Raw genomic sequence first — 24,853 nt, 5'->3', positions numbered from 1 at the left:
CCTCACAGCAAAGTCCTTCAGCAACACTGTTCTCGGCTTAAAGTTGAAAATAAAGGAAAACAAAAAGGAAAGAACACACACGGAACTCCGAGGAAACCTGCCCCGGCCACTGGCCCCCAGCCACCGGCCAGGCTGACACAAAGGGGTTAAAAGTTAAGTGGAAGTCGAGCTTGAAGGAGTAAGATGGGCCTCTATATAAAGTTGAACGAGTCGTCTGGGGCCCACACAAACCTCCACCTTTTTTGGCCTCCACGGCGGCACCCCCGGCCCCCGCTAACGTCCTCCGCCTGTGGGACTGAGCGGGGAAGCTCACGGTAGTGGCGGCCAAGGAGAGGGGCCGGCCTTGCCAGGAATAAAGAGGGAGGGGAGGGGAAAAAGCCAGCTCGCCCACCCCCCTCCGGGGCGGAGGGCGGGAGCAGCGCGTCCCGCGGGCCGAGCGCGTCTGGGGCTGAGCGCATCTCTCCGGAGCGGCGCGGGAAGGATGCTGGTCGGCAGGGGCGCGCGCGCGGGGCGCGGGATGCCGCGGGGCTGGACCGCGCTCTGCCTGCTCAGTCTGCTGCGTGAGTACCGGCCGCGCGCCCGGGCGGCCGGGGTGGGTCCTCGCTCTCCCGCGGCCGAATGCGCAATGTCCCCGGGGTGCTGGGGGGGGGAAGGAACCCCGACCCCTACCCACGCCCCACGCCCACGGCGGCTCCGGGCTCCGGCGGCACCCGGGCCCTTTGAACCGCACCCCGCTGGAAGCGGCGCGTCACCTGGGAAGCGGAGGGGTGGACGGGCAGGGCGGGGAATCCCCGCCGCCAGGGTCAGCTCCCCCATGGTGCGCGCCCTGGGCTTCCCGGAATCGGAGCCTTGAGACTCCTTGGAGTTATTTCTAAAGTAAAGCGCATCGAAGATGCCCGAGTCTGTTCGCGCGGCTAGAGGTGCGGAGCGCAAAGTTGGAGCCAGAGCCAGGAGAGGGGAGGAGAGAAGCAGGAAAGTTTTGCGTCTGGGAGTTGATTCCGAAAGCCCAGGCCTGAGCGGCTGCTGGGAAAAAAGCGCAGGCGCCCGCCCGACAGGGCAAGTCCGAATTGGACCTTTAAGGAACGGGATCGAGGCCAGCCTGGGAAGAGGCCCCGGCTCCGAAGCCCTGGAGGCCCAGGAGTCCCGCCGAGTTAGATGACCAGGGGAGTGTGGAATGAAGAACAGACCTTGAAATGATCCTTGCCTTTAAGATGGGAAAGCTTCCCACACCCACTCCCAATCCGCTGGAGAGAAGCTGGCGGCAGATGGAGTCTGTTCTGCGCCCTGCCTCCCTCTCCCCTGGCACCCCCAACCCTGGCACCAACTGAGACTTGTTACATTTGGGGGCTTTTTCCCCTCCCTCCACCCCCCCCCCAAGTTCTAAAACCAGTGGATAGGCTAGCAGGCTAGTGGATGCCCTTCCACTCACCCACCCTTTCCCCTACTCCTTAAGCTCTTGCCCTCACTTCGGTGAAGAGGTAATAGACGCTCAATAAATATTTATTCTTAATTGCTTTCATTTGGGGATAACTTTCTCCATCTCATCTCATTGTGTTTAGAAGCTTTTCAACTTTGTTGGTTGTTCTCCCTTTTGCTCAAGATTCTGCTTCCAGCCCTCTAGGGCTCCCAACTCCCTACTCTTACTCCATCCGAAAGGCCACCCACCACGGCCCCACAGAGTGACCTGGGCCTGCCAGCTAGGCCCCTTTGTTCTCATTGTCCTCTGCAGTCCCCTTCTGCGCCCACCCAGTTGGAGAAAGACTCCGGGCTTGAGAAAGCTCTAAGTTAGGTTCTGGTTTGACCAGTTTGGCAGCCGTGGACCTATTGGGTAGGGAAAAAAGCTGTCACCAAGCTGTTGAAGCCCTAGACTGGGGAACTCCCTTGGGTGCTAGAAGGTGCCCTCCCAGCAGGGGGGAGTTGATGAACAGCTGATCAAATGTTCCCCCCTCCTTTGGCTACACAGCTTGTGATGACCTGGCCCCCGGCCGAGTGAGGCCCACCCTTTTTTTATTTCCTCAGCTGGCCAGTTTCAGTCTTGCCTTGGCCTGTAGCAGGAGGTGGGGAGAGCGACTGAACTCTGGCAAAATCTGGGCCAGATATGCTGAGAATTCCCCTGTCTCAGCGTTGGGGGTGACAGCTGGAGCATAGATCCCTATTTGCAATCTTGCCAGATGTCTTGGGCCAATCTGGAGCTTTACGTCTTCCCTGAGAACTTTCTAGGGTTTGTTTATTTTTTTTAATGCCAGGAGTCATTTTCTGTCCTGGTATACGTGGTGGGACAAATGAGTGAGTGACCATACCTTGAAATGCTAACAGAGGGATATTGCAGGAATTTCGTGTTGTTACTGCAAAAATTAGGACACTGAGGGGTTGGTGGGTTTTGTGTCATGTACACTGACAGAAAGCTTTGTTCCGGGAGGTCTTTCTGTCCTCATGAGAAGTTGGCATGAGGATGGGCACAGCAGCCAACCAAAAGTAGACTCCTCATGCTGAGGACGGGCTGCTCTGGGCAGTGACCAGAGTCAGAGTGGGAGCTCAGAGGCCACCAGGTAGCACTGCCATGCCACCAACTGGGAGGAGAAGCTTTTCAGGGGATTAGGAAACCCCATGTGTCAGGCTCAAGGTATCTGTTTCCTCCAAGACCTCCAGGGCCTATCTTTCCTCTCGCCATAAGGACACCCCCCACCACTGTCCCGCCCCTTCACATTCCTCTTCTTCCTTTGGGTCCTTCGTGCATGCTGACCCCACACCCATATCCTGTCTGGGGCTACATGTAAGAGGGGAAAAAAGAAAAGGGAAAAGAATTTTATCAGATATTTTCCAGAAGAGAGAGGACTCCACCCTTTGAATCTCTGCCACATGGCGACTGAGGAGGAGCAGACTTGGGGACCTCTGACGAATTCAGTGGCCCCCAGGGGTCCCCCTTGGAGCTTCGGTCCAGCTGGCAGCACCTTTGCAAATGCGAGTCTCCAGCAGCATTCCTGTCTGACTGAGAAAACACGCCCGGGCATCTTTGTTCTTATCCCTTTGGCTCCACCTCCTGGGCCTCCTTGCTCGCTTGTCCTCACCCCTTGCCTTCTCTGAGTCTTTTGTCTCCAAGAGCTCAGGGCAAGGAGTGCCAAACTGCAGCAGATAAACTCGGGGGCAGAGTCTTACAAAAACAAATTTTAAAAGGAGGAACAAATTCCACTTCGCGGGGCCTCGCTGCCTGATTTCCTTTAGAGCCCGGGCAGGAGGGCCTGGGCTCACTTTCAGGGCTGGATGGTTACTCAGTTCCACTGAGGGCTCCTGGCCTCCCTCTCTGGTTGACTTTGCCTGATCTCACGAAATGGTCCCTAGTGTGGAGAAGTGAAAATGTGAAGGTGTGGAAAAAGAACAAAACACCACCCTCCAAAAGAAAACGCTCGGAGTTGCCAGGTCAGAATTTCCTATTTTTCTGGATTTTGACTTCTCTAATGAGAACATTCTCTTCCCTTCTCAGCTAAGAAATAAAAACACATTATCTGTGATTTTTTTCATCCCGGCTCCTGACTTTGCTGAGGAGAAAGGGACATGCATCCTGGAGGAGTGAGCTGCACACAGATAGGGATGGACCGAGGTGTCCTTCGTAGCACCTGTACTCTGTGGCCTCCCCACCCCCATCCCAGACCAATCTGCTTCCCCTTGGATGTGAAGGAAAAGGCCTTTTGGCTTAATTGGGAAGTCTGCTTCTTGATCTGTGGGGGAAAGACACTAAGAACCCACAACTGATACATTGTAGCAGAGCAGCATCTCTAGATGGCCAGTTCCCTTGTTAAAGAAAATGTCTTGGGGCTCTTGGATGGCTCAGTGAGTTAAGTCTTTGACCTGAGTCTTTGGCTCCGGTCATGATCTCAGGGTCCTGGGATCGAGCCCCACATCAGGCTCTCTGCTCCACAGGGACCTTGCTTCCCCCTCTCTCTCTGTCTGCCTTTCTGCCTTTCTGCCTTTCTGCCTACTATCGAATAAAATAATAAAATCTTTAAAAAAAAAAGAAAGAAAGAAAAGAAAATGCCTTAATGAATCCCTGGGTGGCAAAAAAAAAAAAACAACAAAAAACCAGGCCCTGGATATGCAGGGACAGACAGGAGACTGAGATGCTGGGCAGGATAAAAAATTAAGTGGAACTTTGTATTTAACGGGCCCAAGAGACAGAGGCTGCAGGGATCCAGAGGCCGGAAGAAGAGAGTGAGAGGAGGGGAGGTCCCTGGACCACCAAAGAAACAGTGGTGCCCGAGGGTGGAAAAGTCGCTTGGAGGAGAAACTCTCTGGTGTGACAGGGTGCTTAGCACAGTGATGTCTAAGGAGTTCAAGCTTATGCCGTTGTCTCTTCTGGGTTGGGCTGTGAGCTGGCACCAGGCTCTCAAATCTTTGATAGACGCACAATTGCCTGGTATTAGTGTGCTCTGGTAGAAAGGACTGGGTGCTTGGTTGGCACCAAGGAGAACGGCAGCAGCCTGAGGACAGGGAGGCACAGAGCTGCGGAAAAGGAGTCAGTGGAGAATGAAGGAAGAGGGGACTGGGAGAAACGGTGGGCCCCCAGGGAAAGCTCGGAGCCTGGGGTTCCAGGGTGAGTAGGTGGGGGCCAAGACCAGCTATTTGCCTGTTAAAGGGGAGTCCCAGTCTGCTGGTAGCCCCAGGCCACAGACACTTGGTTTATGCTCACTTCTCAGCTTCGATTCAGAGGAACCATAGGAAGGTGACAGGCGGGTTCTTTGTGCCAGTCCAAGATGCCCAATCTCAATGAAACTCCTAACAAGGACACTTCCTCATTGCTCCCGGAAAAGGTGGTGGCCCTTCCCTAGTTCATTCCATTTAAAAACAAAACAAACAACAACAATAAAACGTTGTTTTCAGCTTTTCTTTGTATTACAATGAAGTTAGCTTTCTTGTATCTTCTAATCATTAACTTTAAATTCTGTTCTTAATTAGAATCAGTTAATCGTCAGGAACTTTTTCTTTTAAGATTTTATTTATTTGAGAGAGAAAGAGAGCGCACAAGCAGGGGGAGCAGCAGAGGGAGAGGGAGAGTGAGAAGCAGATTCCCCCTGAGCAGGGAGTCCTATGTGGGGCTGATCCTGGGACTCCATGATCCTGACCTGAGCCGAAGGCAGACGCCTAACCCACTGAGCCACCGGGGTGCTCCGATCTTCAGTAACCTCTAATATAATTCTATTCTTGGAACTAGCACAGAACGAATGTGATCTTTCTTCCTGACAATCCTTACGGATCTGTCTGGCCCCACTAGATGATAAACTCCCTGAGGACAGGGATTATTTAAATTGGCATGACACCCACCCCACACCGCAGGAAGGAATCTTCTCTTGTTCTGTGCTCCCCACAACACTAAGCATGGTCCTTTATACATCACTGGTGCTTAGGATAAAAAATAAGTGTGACTAAGTAAGTGAAATGAGTCTTGAATAAAGTCTTAAATAAATTAAGTTATTTATTCTCCCTCCCCAGATTCTTCTTTTCTGGATCAGAGGTTGGCAAACTTTTTCTGTCAAGAGCCACATAGTAAATATTGTGGACTCTGGAAGCCATATGTTGTCTCTGATGCATATTCTACCCTGTTTTATGTTACAACACTTGAAACATGTAAAAGCCCTTCTTAGCTCACTGGCCATACAACAAACGGCCTGTGGGCAGTTTGGGTCCCGCAGCTGTTCACCAACCCCCGATCTAGAAGAAATAACTCCAGGCCCTCAGCCATATGAGATTTGGTTTCTAGAGCTCCCCTAATTCTGCTTATCCTCCCAGGGTTGCTCCCTAACTTAATAAATTCCCTCTTCAACTAGAGCCCTGAATGAGACGGCTCTCCATAGAGGGGATGGGCATGAATACGCCTGCCACGGGCACCGTGCCATGTGAGGGCTTCTCCCGAGCTCAGACGGTCGTGCCTCACACCCTGAATAAAACTGATGAGTCCAAGAGACGCTTCCGACACTAAAGAAATTAATAATGTAACTGAGGCGACAAGACCTATACTCAGGAAGCAGCGTATATGATTTTGTGCCAGATAAGTGGCCGAGAGACGTGTCTGAAGGCCTCTGAGAAACAGAAGGAAGGGGCCCCCGACTAAAGATAACCGCTATTTCTTGAGCGTTTACCAACTGGGCTAACTGCTTTATGCCCCTTCTCTCCTCTGCTGCTCAAAACAACTAGGAGGTAGGGGCGGTTTTTATTCCCATTTCACAGGTAAGGTCTAGAGTGTTGAGGAACCCTCGTCCCAAGCCCTGACAGCAAGCACAGGGAAAAGAAACCTCGGTACACGGTCTGAGGGCAGAGCCCACCCTTTGCACGGAGGCTTCAGTCTTTTCAGAAACAGAGGCTGAGGGGTGCCTGGATGGCTCAGTTGGTTAAGCCTCTACCTTTGGCTCAGGTCATGATCCCAGGGTCATGGGATCAAGCCCCAAATTGGGCTCCTTGCTCCAAGGGGAGTCTGCTTCCCCCTCTCTCTCTGCCTGCAGCTTCCTCTGCTTGTGTGTGCTCTCTCTTTGACAAATAAATAAATAAAATCTTAAAAATATATATATATAGACTGGGGCTTCCCAGTAGAGGCAGCAGGCTGCTTCTTCCCAGTACTCTTTCCCGGTGGGCTGAGATACCCAAGAATTCCTCCCAGAGACCCCTCTGGAGCCGGCTGCCAGGATTGGAACAGGAGGGTGGGATGCAGCCTGCTGACCAGGAGATCAGCAAACACCAGCAAAAAACCCCACTAAACCTAAGAGGGTCTTTGGAAAGCAAGACCAAGAGGCACCTGGGTGTCTCAGTCAGTTAAATGTCTGCCTTGGGCTCAGGTCATGATTTTGGGGTCCTGGGATGGAGCCCCAGGGTGGTCATGGAATCCTTGCTCAGCTCAGAGTTTGCTTCTCCCTCTCTCTCTCTCTCTGCCCTTCCCTCACTTGTGTGCGCTCTCTCTCTCTCTCTTTTTCCCTCTCAGATAAGTAAATAAATAAAATCTTAAAAAACAAAACAAAGCAAAACCAAGTATAGTCTCCAAGAGCATGGGAATTTAGCTGGTTAGGGAGCAGAGTTTTCTGGATTAGAGGAGTTGTACACCCTCTTTCAAGATGAAAAGATTCTCCATTTTCCTTGTAGGTAGAAATCTCTTAAAAATGCAATATCTTGGGCCCCTGCTTCCTTAGGGTGTCCCTCAAAAAAAGGACTTTAACTTTTATGACTCATTTGGATTAGGAAAATAATTTGGTTATGGTGCAACTCAGTGACTTTGTTCATGCTTATTAAGGTGTATGTATTTATTGACTCCTACCCTAAATGATTCCAGACTGGCGTGGGTTTTAATAGTCACGTCTGTTTTTCATTTATCTCTGTTTCTTCTTTTATAAGCTGTTGTTTCTCTTTATTGATTGCTTCTAAGAGTCTCTAAGTTTTAGCTTTAGCTAGGATATCTGATAACCAAGCTTGTTAGAACCATGTGGAAAACAAGAATAATCACCTCAGAATAAGTACTTATAAGTTAAAAGCATTACTTTTACTACATGACTTTCATGACCTCTATTTGGCCATTTTGGCTTCTTACCCTCATTTTGCTAACTACCTGATACCTTGTTTCCTCCCTTTGCCTCAAGATCAAATAGGTTAGCTACTGTCAAATCAGGTACTTAGAGAGACACAGCTAATAAAGGTAGAACCAGAAGTAAACAGCAGAAGATAGCCTTTTGTTTGATTTCAAATTGTACTTTTGTTTGATTTTAATCTGTTCGATTGTAAATTTTAAAATGCTCTGTTGGGTTGGGGCTAAGGGTTATGTTTCTGGAAGGCTCTGGTCAAGAATGCAATGGGGTGGTGCTTTCACGATTATCTCCTAGAATCTAACTGGTAAGCTGCTGTAACTCCCTTATGGAGTTGGGGGAATGGAAGCTCAGATAAAGAAGGCTCAGCATTTGATGGTTTAATGCCAAGGACGCATGTGGGAAGATGGGATATAAAGAGACCTGGGGCCAGTCTTGATTCGTGTAAATTTTATTCCTGTAAGATGCAGTCTTCTCATGGGAGCCTTAGAAGCTGGGAAACCACGAGGCTCCCTCCCGGCCAGTCCCTCTGCTGTAGCCCCTCGGTTGGACTGGCTTCCAGGGCCCCACCACTGTGATCCCTCGCTCTACACCAACTCACAACATACCCCATCACTGAGCTTTGCCTTTCTGGTCTCCATCTTTGATCTATTTCTCCAGACTCTCAGCAGGCATCCTGCCCACTCCAGGCTCAGGGATGTGAATCTGAGGTTGGGCTTTCATTCTCTTTGCTGATGGATCCTGCTACCTGTTGCTCAGAGTTTGGCCAGCTTGGGGGGCAAGAGGAGGCTGCGGCCACCAGGAGCCTGACCCTAGTGGGTCAGTAGCTGGCCTGGGTCCCGGGTTGCTTCACTCATCTGGCACAGACACCTCCGTCCTCAGAATGAGCAGCAGGTCTCCGCTCACATCTGGAAAAGTTCAAAACTGTTTGTCTGGGTGAAGGAGGCCCTGGGGGAGGGGATTCAAAAGCATGACATCACCTCAGTCAGACCCAGCTTTCTTTGGAAAGAGAAAAGGGCTCGGCCAGGCTGGGCCGGCCTGAGCCAGATAGGATTCCCAGGAATTGATGTGTTGGAAGGAAGAAGAGGAAAGGGTGGGAAGGAAGGATGATGTCAAGGGGGAGTTCCAGTGGTGCCTTGGAGTGGTACCCCGGGAGGACGATCGTTCTGTTCGGTGACCACATGTCCCCACCCTGTGCCCCCTTCAGTGAGTTCATACCTTAGGGGCAGATTGCTAAACAGGTCCTATCTAAGGGCAGAGGAAGACTGGATCTGCTTCCCCATGTATTTTATCTTGATAAGCCCACCTTCCACCTGACCCAGATAGGAGCCCATTCTTTTCTGTCTGGAAGGGGTGGGGGGAGGATGTATCCTGATTCTTAGCAGTTTAGACTCCCTGACCCTCTTGCTCCTTCCACTCAAGTGTCCGCTAAACCTCAGAGGTCCCATTGCTCTCTGCCCCACGTAAACTATGGCTTCCCCTCTTGGCCAAAACCTTGGTGTTTTAGGTCCTTATCTCTAAAATGGAGATGGTACTATCACGTCTTCTTCCTACTTGCCTGCACATAATATTAAGATATGATTACTGTCCTCACCATTCATATCAATCTACTTGTAGCAGGTGGGGAGGGAGGCAGATGTGGGGGTGTGAGACTGCTCACTGTTTTTAAGGGCAGCATTCTTGGTCCCAAGTGAATTACAATGAAACAAAACCCTAATTTCCCTCTTGATGCTGAGGGAAAGAAGAGGTATCATTCTACATTGCTATTTACCTGGAAACCCCCCAAAATACAGACCTAGACCTCAATCAGGAAAATTTAAAAATAAGCTTTGGGTGGCCTGGAATCCTTAGGGATTTTTCCTTAAGGGTGGTGCTGCTGGACGCTGGCCTCTGGGTACCAAGTCCATCCCCAACATTCCTAGAGCCCAAACCAAGAGTAGAATAGAGGCCCTCAGTCATATCTAAGTACTCCCAAGTTGTCAGTTAGCTTATAAATGAAATATCCTCTAACCCTTACCTCGAAAAAAACATACCTTCAGGGCCTTCTGGAAGGCCAAGTTTGGATTTGGGACCCTGCCGGTCTCTGAATTCAAGGCCACAATGTGGCTGAGCAGGAAGAGATGGCCTTTGGCCCCAGCATGTCCTTCTGGCCTTTTCCCCCACAAATCTGGCACACATTGTGGGGGATCTTGCATGCAAGTCACACACTCATCACCCACATGCTTCACGTGTCCCCCTTCTTCCTGAAACAGCCACCTCTTAGCCACCCTCGCACCTTGGAGGTGCGTTCACCCTCAGAAGGATGGACTGGGAGAAAAGGCCCCATGAAGATCCTCAAGTGGGCAAAGAGCCATTTGGGCAAGAAGTTCTAGGTCCCCACCGTATGACCTAGAAGAGAGGTTACATCTCTGTTGGGTCCCTGGACTCCTCATGGTTTGGGGCAGGGCAGTAGGAGGAGGAAGAGAATATAGACTTTAAAGCTCAGGGTCCAGTCAGGAAGTTTCTCCTCCCTGGGTGTAAGGATGGCACTGGGAGGGGCCCCAGGAAACACAGAAGGGCAAGGACTCTCAGGAAGATCTTCAGAGAATAATTAAATCCAGGAACAGTATGCTTTACCAATTCAACATTTGTCATTAATTTTCTCAACAATCCATGGAGGGAAAGACACTTACTTTTGAGATGGGTAAACTGAGACACACACACAGACATACAGGTGTATAACTTGGTTATTGGCAGAGCCAGAATTAGGCTTTCTTCCCACCCCATTTGATGGGCAACCAGGCCTTATGTTCTCTAATCCATCCCCTGGATTCCTAGGTCAGAGCTTCTTGAAAGAAATCTTGGGGCCGGGGGGTGGCCTACTGAGTTCCTCAACAAAAAGACAAGGAGGTTTGCAGACCATAAGGGAAAGAATGGAGGGAGTTTGGGGTGGGAAAGTCTTAGACAGAGAGAAGCTTTTTAAGGGGGTTACCTAGAGATGGCATGACTCTAGTGATTATTCCAAGACTGTATTACTCTAGGGGATAGAGAGTGACAGAAGAGAGGAAGACTCATTGAAAAGGAAATAAAGGTACTTCCTCTCCTATAGTTTAGATCTCTGTGATATTTATTCAGATAGAATTTGATATTTTAATATTTTATTTAACATGTTACAAACATTGCCTTGTATTCTCATGTGGCTTTAGTTTTTTTTTCACAATTTTTTATTTGTAATGATTATGGTATGTGAAATGCATCTAGCATTTATCCTGTTGTAATTCATTTAGTTGCTTTCCACTTTTCCCTCCTATAAATAGTACCACATTAGACACTTGGTGCATGCAAGCTTTTCCTTCCTTATTTTCCTAGGGAAGATCTAGTAGTGAGAAGTTAGTCACCTGTCCAGAAGGATATTCTTGATGTCATGATGTCATGAGGCTCCAGGATGATTTAGGTTCTGACTTGTCCTCCTTGTTTCTTTATAGCCTCTGGGTTCACAGCTATGGAAAACATAACTTCTATTACCACAAATTCAACCTCCCAAGAATTAACTTCAGCTGTTTCTGCAAATGTATCCAACCAGGAAAACACCACACAAAGTTCTCTTGGAGATACCACTCTGCTCTCTGTCTCTCCAGACACCACTGGGACCACAACAGCCATCTCAGGTAAAGTGCTTGTCTCAGGCCCCAGAAGGATGCTGCTGGTGCCTTGGGTAAAGCATTAGGATATTGGTAGACCACCACCAGGCCTGCTTTCCCCCACAGATGGAAATATACAGGCCCCATGCAATATGATTTGTGCGTCATGCTTAGGGGACCCTGAAGTAAGTTCCTGATGATTCTCCTATAGTGACAGCTTGCTCTCGGGCAGCTTTGGCAACTAATCCTGATCAGTCATTCTCCTTGTACTCTGCTCTCGTGCTGAGTTCAGGTTAGTGATGAAGTAAGGATCAGATGAGGACTCCCTAGAAATCTCTAATCTCTTCAGGTTCAAAGTGCTTTTTGACTTCTTTGGGGTAGATCAGAATCCAGTTCAATGTCAGAATCCCGAAAGAACCTCTAGTAATATTCTCAGTTATAGCTGTGGTTCCAACAGCTGGCTTGAAATCAGTTTGGTAAGGGTTAGGACATGAAGTAGCTCTTAACTTCCCAAATTTCCTTTTCTGGGAAGTCCATGCCAATATCATTCTCTATAAGGTTTTAATTCAAGATGGTGAACTGAGATGTGTGTAGGGGTGTGTGTGTGTGCTTGTGTGTGTGTGTTTATGCAAACATGTGCACATGTACACTTGTGTTTTTGTCTATTTCAGAGACTACAGTCAACATCACATCTACCTCTGAGAGCATCCCAGTGTCTGGGACCATGAACTTTACCGTCCAGTCACAGACCTCTTTAGCTATCACAGTAACGTCTATCCCAACCAACTTTTCAACTTCAGCTGTGACCTTGCAGTCCAGCCTCCCACCTGGAAATGCTTCGGATCCTCCATACAATAGCACCAGCCTTGTGACATCTCCCACTGAACACTATACATCCTTTTCTCTTACCCCAAGTACCATCAAGGTGTGTGAATTGGGCCAAAAGTGGCAGCTTGCCCCCTCACTTCATATTTATGCAGACCCTCTCTTCCTGTCAACCTCTTTTCATCCAAACCAGTGAGATTTGGTTCATGTACCAATTAATAAGGAAAATATGCAACTTAGGGGCGCCTGGGTGGCTCAGTGAGTTAAGCGTCCAACTCTTGATTTCGGGTCAGGTCATGACCTTGGGACTGTGGGATCAACCCCCATGTTGGGCTCTGTGTTCAGCAAGGAGTTGACTGGAGATTCTCTCTCTCTCTCTCTCCGTCTGCCCCTCCCCCTCCTCAATGCTCTCTTTCTGTCTCTTTAAATAAATAATTTTTTTTTTTTTTTAAGAAAATAGGCAGCTTAAGTATTGCTGGAAAGGATAGACAGGGAAGAGAGGAGTAGAGACAGGTAGCTGATCTATACTGTGGGTGTTGCATCTCTAGGGAGTAGAAAGTCGGGGGGGATTCTTGGAGGTCTGCTGTGGTTCTTGCTCATACCCTTGGTCTGGGCTCGTACCAGGCACCATCTCCCTTTGGGCATATTTGGAAACCATATTCCATTTAATGGGGTGACTTTTCCAAAAACGTTTAGGACAACTACCATTTCCTGCATGTGAGAGGGTTTGACAGTGTGCCAGGAATAGAGAAGCCGTGAAGAACTGGACAGACCAAAGTTGATGAGCTCAGTGTTGGAGTCCGTGGTTGTCAACAGCTTTCAGCAGGAAGGGGAGAAAACATGGGGGCGTGGAGCCTGAAGGCAGGCATGAGGAACCTGCCTGGGTTTCTGTTTTTAAAAGAACCAGACAAGGAATCTGGGGAGTCCTCGGGGCCAAGAGGAAAAAGAACGTCACCAGGTTCTGCCTGACCACCCCATTATCTGTTTGCTTACATGGCCTTACTTGCAAGTATATAATCCACTGCAGGGAAAACAGCCCCAGTGGGAAAAGTTTTTCCCCTCTTCCATTTCTGTACCATCCAAGCTAATGTTTACCAAGACTGCAAATAGCTACTTGCTGGCAAGCCTGGGCTAGTAACACAAGTTTTGACTATCTGATGGGGATGGGAGTGAGATGGAGGAAGGGAGGAATGCCATTGTATAGCTCTAGTCCCCTAACATCTTTAAATTTCCTTTTTCCTAAAACGCCTTAAAAGAGTACCTCACAGAAATTAAACTGGAAAAGAGGTGGGGGGAGGGAGTATGAGGGCAAAGATACTGGCTTATTTACTTTGTTTTTGTTTTAATACAGGGAGAAATCAAATGTTTCCAAGTCAAGGAAGTGAAATTGACCCAAGGTATCTGCCTTGAGCTGAATGAGACCTCCAGCTGTGTAAGTCAAACTCTCCTCCATCTCACCCCCATCCTTTCCTCTTCCTTCTTCTCCCACAATCCTTTCTGAACATCCTTAAGCCATCTTGGACTGGATGAGACTTTGGTGGGATCGGGAGAATTTAGCTTGGTCAGGCACTTTTCAACACTGAGCTTTGGGTTTAGGGAGTAAGAGGCCCCCTCTGGTGGGCAAAGAAGGCAAAAACAATTTTATTTAAATTCAGTTAACTTTTTCCCTCCTCTTGAGTACATTGAATATTTAAGTTTACTTTTGTGTTAAGAAAGTCTATAGTGAAATATAAACCAGTAACTTAAAATACCAATTTGTTTATTATTATAATTGACATATAATGTTTTAATCCATGTAGAATGTCTTTATGCTGTAATGCTGTATTTTCCATGTAACTGATTTTCCTAACATTTATTGAATGAACCCCTCCATTGTCGATTGGAATGCTGGTTTGTTTTCTTTTTTTTTTTTTTTAAGCTTCTATTAAGTTTTTATATGTACCAGAGCATATTCTTCAGAGATATTTTATTTGTTTGATTTGTCTTTTTTGCCTATTTAAATTTCATTATAGTACTTTAAATATCCATCTAGGCAGGTCGTTGCTCACTACACTGTAAATAAAAATGTATTTTTTGTCTATTCTTTTAGAAAAACTTCAGAAACATCTTGTCAAAATTTAAAAAAAATTTTTTCATTGGAACCCCAATAAATCCCTCTATATTTTTCTGGTCTACTCTTGTATTGTTCAGTATATTGACCTTTTAGTTTTTAAAAACTAAAAGCTATGTTTTTTCCCTGTAGGCTTTATGAACTTTTTAAAGTTATCTATAATATAGATTCCCCATTAACTATTCTAATTGATCACTGGTGGTATATTAGAAAGTTGAGTTCTGAAATTTATCTTGGGTTTAGCCATTTTCTTTAATTTACTTGTTACTTACAAGAGCTTTCTAGTTGATTCATTTTGTTTGTAAGGCCAGCTGTCATGTGACCTACCACAGTACATTGTTTTTCTCCTCCCTCTTAGTAGTTACACTTTGTTTCAGTTTCACATCTTATTGCATTGGTAAGACTATACAGTAAGGCATTAACTTTTAATGGTGATAGCAGACGTCCTTGCTTTGTTTCAGTAATCTTTCCTGACAGTTATAATTTCCTCAACGAAGAATGGAATGACAGGACTCTTCCTATTCACTTGTAGGAAAAAACATTTCCTTACTGGTTGGGAATTCATTTAAGGGAGTCATATATGTGGTGTGTGATTGCATAGATTGGAAAGGACCTGGGTGGACTATATTCTGTAGAAAACATTTGGTTAGTTATTTTGTCCATTCTGACTACCCCTATTTTACCTGTGATTATCAGTTGGGTCATTCTGACTCACAGATCTTTTAAAATTATACCTAAGGTCTTTATTTAGCCTACGACTTTTAAAAACAATGGAAATTGCAAAGACACAAGTTCATACAATAGACTAACAAGTGCAATTTGCAAAATAGTGAACTTAAACATGAATGTACAATGTACAGGTAATACTCTGTGTTGCTGATACTGATTTTCAGCTCTACTTATTTTTTAAAAATTGCCAAACCCTTTGGTAATTATAGCTTTAAAAAAGTGACTTGTGTGTATGTGTGTGTGTGTGTGTGTAATGTCCTGGTTAAGCACTTATTTTCCTATGCCAGAATGCTGCTTCTTTGTCCCACCGATTTAGAACTAATTGCCGAGCATTCTAAGCATCTGCCCATTGCTCTTTTTTTTTTAAGATTTTTTTATTTTTTTATTTATTTTTTTTAATTTTAATTTTTATTTTATTTTTTTTAAGATTTTATTTATTTATTTGACAGAGAGAGACCACAAGTAGGCAGAAAGGCAGGCAGAGAGAGAGGGAAGCAGGCTCCTTGCTGAGCAGAGAGCCCAATGCGGGACTCGATCCCAGGACCCTGAGATCATGACCTGAGCCGAAGGCAGCGGCTTAACCCACTGAGCCACCCAGGTGCCCCGTAAGATTTTTTTTAAATTTATTTATTTGACAGACAGAGATCACAAGCAGGCAGAGAGAGAGAGAGAGAGAGGAGGCAGCAGGCTCCCTGCCGAGCAGAGAGCCTGATTCAGGGCTCCATCCCAGGACCCTGGGATCATGACCTGAGCCAAAGGCAGAGGCTTTAACCCACTGAGCCACCCAGGCGCCCCTGTCCATTGCTCTTTGAGGTTCACATTTAACTAGGGTCATCATTCAAGACAAGTGCGGGAAACTTACTGCTACTCCAGAAACAACCCCTCTTACTGTGCTGTGGTTGCTTTCTCTCTGTGTTCTTTACTGTCTCGTCTATTCAGGCCACAGCTGAGAAGGTCTGTGCTCCCTTCTGAGATCTGGGGAGGCTCTGTGTAGGGACAAGGAAAGGCAGCAAGCCCTCTGGCATCCTGAGGAAGGCTTCTGTGCCGCTCATGATGAATCAGCTCTACGGTAGCACCCGATCCTGCTACCGGTTCCCTGGTCCCTTTGCCACTGCCGGTCCCCCTTCTTCCTGAGGGCTCCTCTGCCCCAGCACCTACGCAGCAGTACCTCCTAAGCTCCCCAAGGTAACTCTTCCCCAGTCAGCTATCCTTGCTCAGAATCTTGGGCCAAAGCTCCTGACTGTGTTTCAGATTCCTTTTCCTTGAGTCCCGGGGTGCGCTTGTCTATATCAGTCTGTTCCGAGGGCTGTGAGCGGCATGGTGCCTGCTCCTTTTCCTTGGGTTGCATTTGTACTCTTAGAATCAGAGGGCCTCAAGGCACTGGTTCTAACCGTGGGAAACTCAAGTCCTAGTCACAGCCTAATGAGAAGCATGAAGGACTTGAATTCCTATAGCATCGTGTCCTTGAGTACTTGGGTCACGTTGGCTGCTCCTGCATCGGGGGTAGTGTTGTCCATGACAGAACTACGGATGCCAGTTCTCAGTCCTCCACACGCTCGCTCTGCACTGGGCCGCACGGAGGATCCGACCTGGCAGTGCTCACTTGTGTATCAGACAGGCCTATCTTCTGTCCGTGTGTCTGCATACCCTTATTTCTCAGCCACTCTCCTTTTGCTCCCCAGCCTCACCTTTAGACAGAAATCACCTCTACCAGCCGGGGGAGGGAAGGCAACCCCACAGTCTTCTCAAGCACCTGCTACCCCGTCTTCAGGTCCTCATTAGCAGCCCCTGTCACTCCGAGTCTGACTTTCATTCTCTCTGCCACGGCACCAGGGCAATTTAATTTTTGTGGTTATGGTTTCCCAAATACTTACCAAGACGTGAGATGACTTTGTTCTCTTAGACTATACCCATTTATCCAGGGGCAATCCACCAAGACAATTTTTAATGGTGGCAAAGTACACATAACATAAAGCATACCACTTTACCCATTCGTAAGTCCACATACTGTTCAGTGGTGTTAGGTGCTATCTCCAGAACTCTTCGTCATCCAGAGCTGAAACTCTACACACATGAAACCATTTCCCATCCCCCCACCTCCTGGGTCCTGGCCACCATCATTCTACTTTCCGTCTCTATGAATTTGATGACTCTGGGTACCTCACGAGAGGGGAGTCATATAGCTTTTATATTTTTGTGACTGGCTTTTATCATTTAGCATCATTGTCCTCAAGTGTCAGAATTTCTTCCCTTTCAAGGCTGAAGAATATTCCATTGTTTGTATAGACCATATTTTGTGGATCCTTGCATCTACCAAAGAATTCTGAGATTGCTTCCACCTTTTACCACGGTGAATAATGCTGTTGTGGACGTGGGTGTACAAATATCTCTTTAACACTCTGATTTCATTTCTTTTGGGTAGATACCCAGAAGTAGAATTGCTGCATTATATGGTAAATCTATTTTTAAGTCTTCTAAGACTCGCCATACTGTTTTCCACAGCAGCTGCACTGTTTTGCATCCTCACCAACATTTATCGTGTTTTTTTATACAGTAACCATCCCAATGAGCAGGAGGTGGTATCTCCTTGGGATTTTGATGGGCATTTCCTGATGATTGGTGATGCTGAACATCTTTTCATGTGCTTACTGGCCATTTGCATATCCTCTTTGGCGAAATCTCTATTCAAGCCATTTGCTCAGGAATTTGTTTTTGAGAACTACCTTTCTTTCTTCCAAGCCACATGTGTTTTATGCCGAGGCTGTACCTACTCAGCCAGCTCACATCACCCTTATTCTGTCACATTGACTCCATCGAAGGCAGTTTGCTTCCAGCCTCCAGATCATCTCCCCCAGCCCACGCCTTCCTTGCCCTCTGCCCAAACACTAAAGGTCAGTTTCCATGCAGAAAAAAATAACTTACAGATGGAGGACGGATGAAGACAGTCTCTCTCTCTCTCTCTCTCTCTTTTTTTAAAGAATTTTATAAAGTTTTTTTTTTTTAATTTATTTATTTGACAGAGAATGAGAGAGCACAAGCAGGGAGAGTAGCAGAGGGAGAAAGAGATGCAGGCTCCCCACTGAGCAGGGAGCCCGATGTGGGGCTCAATCTCAGGACCTTGGGATCATGACCCTAGCCAAGGGCAGTTCCTTAACCAACTGAGCCACCCAGGCGCCCCAACGGTGTGTCTCTTGCAGAGAGCCTGAGATCTAGAGACAGCCTAACTCCTTGACTTTGGCCTGTTGCCTTCTTGTTGTGTGACTTGTAGCAGGCCCTTCACTCTAGTCTCTAAATGAAAACAAGGTTTTGCCTCCAATGTCAAACTCACACCAGAATAAAGTGGGAGGGAGGGAGAGAGAGAGAGAGAGAGAGAATATGAGAATTGATTCTAAAATCTCAGCACTGGGAAAAAACCTAAGGCTCATTTAGAAAAATACCTGTCCCTCTCCTCCCCACTCCAGTGCTTAACATGCTTCTTTAACATGCTAGAAGTCTTTGCAGAGTTTGAGGATGCTACCCAGGAAAGGTTAGATGGCTTTATTATTGTCGGTATTATTTTTGCAAAGTACCATGTGTGAGCAGATGTGGCTAGGGGCTCACAAATCTGATTCTCATGAGCAAAATGGCAAAGGCTGTGGCTTCCTCCTGCCCACTCTCCCATGATATCTGCCCACAGCCTCTCTGTGGGGAGGATGTTTATTTCAAGCTTCCGGAGAAGCATTGTGCTTTGTTCAGGATCCACCTGCTCCTCTCCGGGCACCGACACAATTCACTGATGCCGCTGGACTCCAAAGTGGGAGGCTGGCCGCTGTTATTCCCTTGAATTTAGTCCAAGAAACTAAGCAAAGGGTGGAGGGACCCTGTGTGGAGGCCAAACCAGTTGGGACCTAAGTTGAACAACAATTCAGTGAGTTCTTTTGTTTGCTTGGTGCTATGCTTAGGGCAGCCTGGGTTCAAAATGATGGAATTATGTAATGTACACCCACTTCCCCAACTAAGGAGCCTTACAGTCTAGTCAGCGTGAAATGACTCTAACCGTAAGGCAGAATAAAATCAAACCTCAAAGTGTGGATTCTGGGGCATAGGGTGTGCGTAGTGTTGCTGTTATGAATAGTAACAGTACTATGCGGTTTGTCCAGTGCCCCCTTAGGTTCTATACATCTCGTGGGCCGCTCTTCCTACAACATCTCCTTGGTCACAACTCAGTCTTCAGCTGAGGAAACTCACACTCAGACTAGTTGCATGACTTGCAAAGAACCTAGTCAACAGCAGAGGCAAGGTTGATGCCCAGTCTACACAAGATAGGACCACTTCCTGGAGGAGGTGCGAGTCTTGAAAGATGGGGAATCTGAAGGAGAAGGCAGTGTCCTTCCATCTTCTTATAGCCAAGGTTGTGAAGGTCACTGGGTCTCACACACTTGGGCTTCCCATGTGGTACCCCACCCCCCACCCCGCCATCTGAAGGCCTGTCCCTACCAGCTTCTCCAGCACAGTTTCCCCATTCTCCAAGGCGTACTTTGACACATTTCTGCTAACCCCAGACCTGATGTGTGCTCACCCTCCTCTGAATGTCCAGGCACTTTAGCGGTCCCTCTGTCGTGGTGCCTACCATAGAACTAGCTCTGTCACCTGTCTCTTTGTGCCTCAGTTTCTTCATCTGTCAAACGGGGAGGATGATAACACCCGTCACAAAGGGTTACGCAAAGCCTAAGTGAGTCAATACATGTAAAGCACTCAGAACAGCACCGGAGACATAGTAAGCGCCATGTATGTTCATGGCCAGGCACGCGGACTGAGAGCCCCGACCCTGGGGAGTTCATAGCTGCCCTCCCCACCCCACCCCCCACCACACACTCGATACATGTGCAGAGATTTTCGCACAGCGTCTTGCAATCCGGGCTTCCCACGTGTCAGAAGAGGTGACTGTGGTTGAGGTGCAGCTTCTTAAGATTTTGTGGTTTGAGGAAGTTTGTGCCATTTTGTGTGGCTTTGTCTAGCTTGTGCAGGAGCCCTGTCCCTCTGCCTCTCTCAGGCAGGAGACGTACCTCAACCAGAGACTCCAGAAGCCCGGAGTCACCCAGGGCAGGACTTCCGTCCTCCTCATCCAGAAGGCATGGTTGGGGAGGGCGTGGTGCTCACAGGGGACCAACATAAGGCTCCCCAAAGAGAAAGGGGCCTAGAGAAGAAGGAGACCGCTGATCACATCCAACCGTGTCCAGACTGCCCACCGCAAATGCTCTTTGTAAGAACCAGATTTTTCCAGAAACAGAGCCTCTATCCAAGTACTTCCTGAAAGACCTTTGCCTCAGGGGTGAAACAGTAGTGGCCCGAGAATTCATTTTTCTGTGACCTTGGCTCTGGAGGGCCTCCTGAGGCTCCCTCTGGACTCCTGTCTCTGAGACCTGGAGGTGAGCTGGCGCCGCTCTTCTGGCCTCCCCCGAGCCCAGGGAGCTCCTTCTCCAGCTGAGGGAAGAAAGCTGGGGCCTCGATCCGGTCCCGACTTTGCCTCGTGCAGGAGCAAGGGAGCCTGGGTTTTCCTGCCGCGGGCCGCCGCAGTAGGAAAGCACCCAGGCTGCCGTCCAAGCCGGGCGGGCCCGAGGCGCGGCGCGGCCCCACAAACAGGAAGCGCGCCCCTCCGCGGAGGCTCGGCGCGGACGCCCCTCACGCGCCGGCAGTTTTCCCCGAACAGGAAAGCTGTCGGAGCTGCTCAGGCATTTCCTCCTCGCCATCTGCCATCCGGACGGAGCAGAGAGTCTTGCTTTCGGTTCCTTTCCCGGGCGGGGCGGGGCGGGGCGGGGCGGGGGGCGGCCTGACGGGGGCTGCTGGAACCCACCCTGGGACGGGTGAGCACGGGGAGTTGGAAGGGCACAGCCTGTGTTTGCGATGCTTCCCCGACCCGGACTCGGCTGCCGAGGAACCATGACGTTGTGTCTTCAGGCGGCTGAGTTCCTGGGTCCGAGGGTCAAACCAGCAACCCGGAGAAATCTGTGAACCTCACGGACAACTAGGTTCCGTGCCGCTCATGAGGAAAAGGGGGTGGTGGGAAAACTCCGTTCCGGGCTGACTCGGGCTCTCGGCGAGCCCCCTGGGGGGCAGGAGGGAAGGGCCCGCGGGTGCCACGGACTCTAGCCGGAGAGCTGTCCTGTTCCTCACTTCCCTGGGGTTTTCCTCCAACATTTGGGCTGTCCTAACCTTGAAAAACACACTGTTCCTATTTTCTGGTATTGGCAATTTCTTCCGAATTTAATTGGCAATACTCTGTGTGTGCAGGGGCGGTCCTTAATCATGTTCCCTGAATTCGTCCCGGCCCCTTACAGTGCCACCTAGACGCTGATACATGGATGTTTTGGTACTGCGAAATTCTGGAGTTTTTTTCTTACTATATTTTTCCACATACACAGTTCACAAGATTTTTTTTTTCTCTAATTATAATTGTAAGGGGAAGAAAGGGTCCTTCCTATTTAGAGAGTAATAGTGTGACTTTAATCAGGATTGTTGCCTGACACTCCGGATGCAGTTCGGGGTACGTGGGTAACTTCATCTTCTGCCCACCATTTCTCTCTGTCTTCCCAGGAGGACTTTAAGAAGAACAATGAGGAGAAACTGATCCAAGTGCTATGTGGGAAGGAGCAGACTGAGGCGGGGGCGGGGGGATGCTCCTTGCTCCTGGCCCAGTCTGAGGTGAGCCCTCACTGCCTGCTGCTGGTCTTGGCCAACAGAACAGGTAAGGGGTGCCTCTGTCTTGGGGTCTGGCGGGGGAGTGGGGCTGAAGTTCGAGGTTCCTGAATAGAAATCTAGTATTTGAGCTTAAAGAGCACAGGTGCTAGGGAGAGGAGCTAACTATGGGAGAGGCTCTCCTGAGATGGACCATCCTGGCCATCAGACCGTCATCTAGAACATCCCAGGCAGGCACAGCTCTTCCAGCTTCTAGATTCAGCAGACCCTGTTTCTAATTCTAGAACGTTCCAGTAAGTTCCAGCTTCTGCAAAAGCATCAGACTGACCTGGAAAAAGTGAGTTCTCTAAGATGATGGGAATTCTCAGAGGGAGAACTGGGTCAGGGGAATTCACTCGAGTAGGGGAGAAAGCAATTCTCTTTTCTAGACCCATCTTTCCTATCTCTCCATCCTTCCCTGACGGTCTTTACCTTTATGTGCCTGAACCAAAATTTTATGGTGCAGCTTGATCAAGAGATGTCAGTCTTAAATCCTGTTTAGAAAAATCCCTGAAGTCAAAGTCTTGTGTTTCTCTACTCTTTGGTCTAGCGTGGGCTCCAGAACTCACATCCCACACGGGACGGTCTGTCTTTTCTGTGTCTTCCCTTCCAGCTGGGGATCCGTGGCATCTCCGAACAAGATGTTGGGAGCCACCAGAGCTATTCCCGCAAGACCCTGATTGCACTGGTCACCTCAGGGATCCTGCTGGCTATCTTGGGAACCACTGGCTATTTCCTGATGAACCGCCGTAGCTGGAGCCCCACAGGAGAAAGGCTGGTCAGTTTGGGGGTCCAGGGCAAAGAAAATGAGGAGGATAGTGGCCTTCTGGGGCAGTCCACAAATGTCATGAAGTGGGGGGAGGAGAAATCCCAGAAAGGTATTTCTGTGCCCTCACACGTGGATGTGCATTCACGCACATTACCGTGTCGGTGGATGAGGCTGAGTGATATGGAATAGATTGGGAGGGACCCTAAGGGGGTCAGCCCACCTGCTCACTAGGGCAGCGGAGGGCTCCTGTCACCTGTTACTGATTTTGCCTGGCATAGTTTAGCTGGGTATGACCAGAACAGGCTGTTAAATCAGGCACACTTATTTGCATGCATATTAAGCACCCATGGGTCCCATCCAGCTCACAAGAAGGGGACACGGAGTGGGAAAATCTACTCTTGAAGTGTTCTGGACGAGGGAGACAAGGCTGGGGTTTGACTCTTGGCCTCAGCCTGCTCCCTACTCTGGGGAGGTTATCCCATCCTGGGGACTGCCTGGTTACTGGCGGGAGCTGGTGATGGAGTCGTGGTGGCACGGTGTGGTGCCTCTCCTCTGTCCTTTCTCCTCTAGGAGCTGGAACCCTGACTGCTCTTCAGGAAGGAAGGAATCTGCACATGCAGCTGCAACCCCCCTCTGTCCCTCCCCCTACCTTCATCCCCACCTCACTCCCCTGCTTACCAGATAATGCTCCTTTATTTATACACTGTCTAGGGCGAAGACCCTTATTACACGGAGAACGGTGGAGGCCAGGGCTATAGCTCAGGCCCTGGGTCCTCCCCTGAGGCTCAGGGAAAGGCCAGTGTGAACCGAGGGGCTCAGGAGAACGGGACCGGCCAGGCCACATCCAGAAACGGCCATTCAGCAAGACAACACGTGGTGGCTGACACGGAACTGTGACTCGGCTGGGTGGGGCGAGGCTGGGCAGGGTCTGGGGAAGGAGCCCCTCCCTGCACCTGACCACAGGCTGCCTCCATGCTGGAGCTACCATCCCTTACATTCTACCCTTTCCTGCCGCACACACCCTCGGAGGCCGTTCCTGGGGCCCTGCACTGCACCAGGCTGAGGGGTTCTTTCCCCCTGGGGGACCGGGAGGTGACCCCTGCCTTTTCCACGTTCAGCTCGCTAAGCCTAGAATCTGGTCTGCTTTGAGCAAAGGGGTGAGGGGGAAATTCCAAAGTGCAGAGAAGCTACCAGGCTTGGGGGGAGGAGGGGACGATCTTGCATCGTTCACACATGAGCTTCCCTCTCCCTCCTCTCTGCCTTATTAAAAGAACTCCCAGGAGAAGCATGGGCTTTTCTGGGCTACAGTTTCCTCCCAGGAGGCTTTGCCTTTTCCTGTTTCTTCCTCATGTCTGTCTTCTCTAATTTAGGGAAACCAAAGCAACCCAGGGTACCCAGTCCTTTGTAATGATATAACCAGCAAGACTTGTTGTCTTAAACCGTCTCCCTTATGCCCACGCCAAGTCAGTGTGGGTTCAGGCACTGGCTTCCCTCCTGCTCTCCAGGCTCCCCTGAGCTCCACACCTTCTCCACATCTACGTAGAGAAGCCTGCACTGTTTTCTGGCTGAGCCTGGAAGGAGGCTCCAAGTTTTGAACAATGTCTTGTGTCTGTGTTGGGGAGACGGAGTAGGGGTGCATGGACACGTGCATTCCTACCTTTGGGGACAAATGAGGGAGAGGGAATGGCTCAGTCCTTGTCTCTCTGGGGCTCGCAGAGTCTCATCTTGGGCCTCTGTTTCTCCCTGTGGGTCCGAGTGGATGGGAACATGGGACCAGATCTTTGAGCCAAGCCTCTTGACCTGTGCATCTCTGAGGAAGCCCCTTGCTTGGAGGCTGGGTCCTGGCCTTATCCTCTAATCTGGATGGCTTCCTCCTTCCTCCCCCTGACTCCTGGGCTGAGCTGTGGACTCAGTCTCCCAGCAGAATCCTTTCTGTCTCTGCTTCCCCCACCCCGGACCCTCACTGCTCTGCACCCCCATGTAGTCAGGTCCCCTCGGCAACTCCAGAGGACCTTGGTCACAAGCCGTCGCTTCTGTAGGTGGCCTGGGTTCTTATTTGCATTTTTGTTTTTTTCCAGAGGGGTGAGCAGGGATCCTGGTTTCAATGACGGTTGGAAATAGAACTTTCCAGAGATAGGAAGATTGGGTGGATTTTATTTCGGAATACAAAATGGTGTGTGTAAATACTGTAATTAAAGTGATACTGAGACACATCTGTTCTGTGTAGCTGTCCCAGTCAGCTGTGTCTGAGTGCCACGGAGGTGTCTCGGTCAGACCAGGCTGGACTTTGCAAAGATACGGAGCAAGGGGGGTGGCAAGCTAGGAAAGAGGTGGGCACATCTCAGGGGATACAGGCAAAAACTAGGGTGCTGTTCTTTGACCAAGTCTCCCTCCATGCGGGGAGTTGGAGGAGGCTCATGGAAAGGCAAGATGTTTCTAGTCCTAGAAAGAAAAACCAGACCAGAATGTGGCAGGAGCCCTCGGGATGGAGGGGGGTGTGCGGAGGCACAGGACCTGGGGCTTCTGTGAG

The 24,853-nt window shown here is 49.1% G+C and overlaps 1 protein-coding gene across 2 annotated transcripts; it reads left to right on the top strand.

The window, feature by feature from the left end:
* The first annotated feature begins 234 nt into the window (after positions 1 to 234).
* CD34 (CD34 molecule) lies at positions 235 to 24,536 on the top strand. 2 transcript variants are annotated; one of them, XM_045982891.1, is made up of 8 exons: positions 235 to 560; positions 11,021 to 11,203; positions 11,848 to 12,101; positions 13,353 to 13,433; positions 21,414 to 21,564; positions 21,800 to 21,852; positions 22,168 to 22,332; positions 23,035 to 24,536. In XM_045982891.1, the coding sequence occupies exons 1-8, from the start codon at positions 482 to 484 to the stop codon at positions 23,218 to 23,220; spliced, it is 1,152 nt and encodes a 383-aa protein (XP_045838847.1). In that variant the 5' UTR covers positions 235 to 481; the 3' UTR covers positions 23,221 to 24,536. The 2 variants fall into 2 exon arrangements, with proteins under 2 accessions (XP_045838847.1, XP_045838848.1); XM_045982892.1 differs by lacking the exon at positions 23,035 to 24,536 and adding an exon at positions 22,894 to 23,028.
* Positions 24,537 to 24,853: the final 317 nt, after the last annotated feature.

The sequence above is a fragment of the Meles meles genome, chromosome 17, assembly GCF_922984935.1.
Source record: "Meles meles chromosome 17, mMelMel3.1 paternal haplotype, whole genome shotgun sequence".
Classification (NCBI taxonomy): domain Eukaryota; kingdom Metazoa; phylum Chordata; class Mammalia; order Carnivora; family Mustelidae; genus Meles; species Meles meles.
Note: the sequence above shows the minus strand (reverse complement) of the source record. Positions and strands in the feature narration are given on the sequence as shown.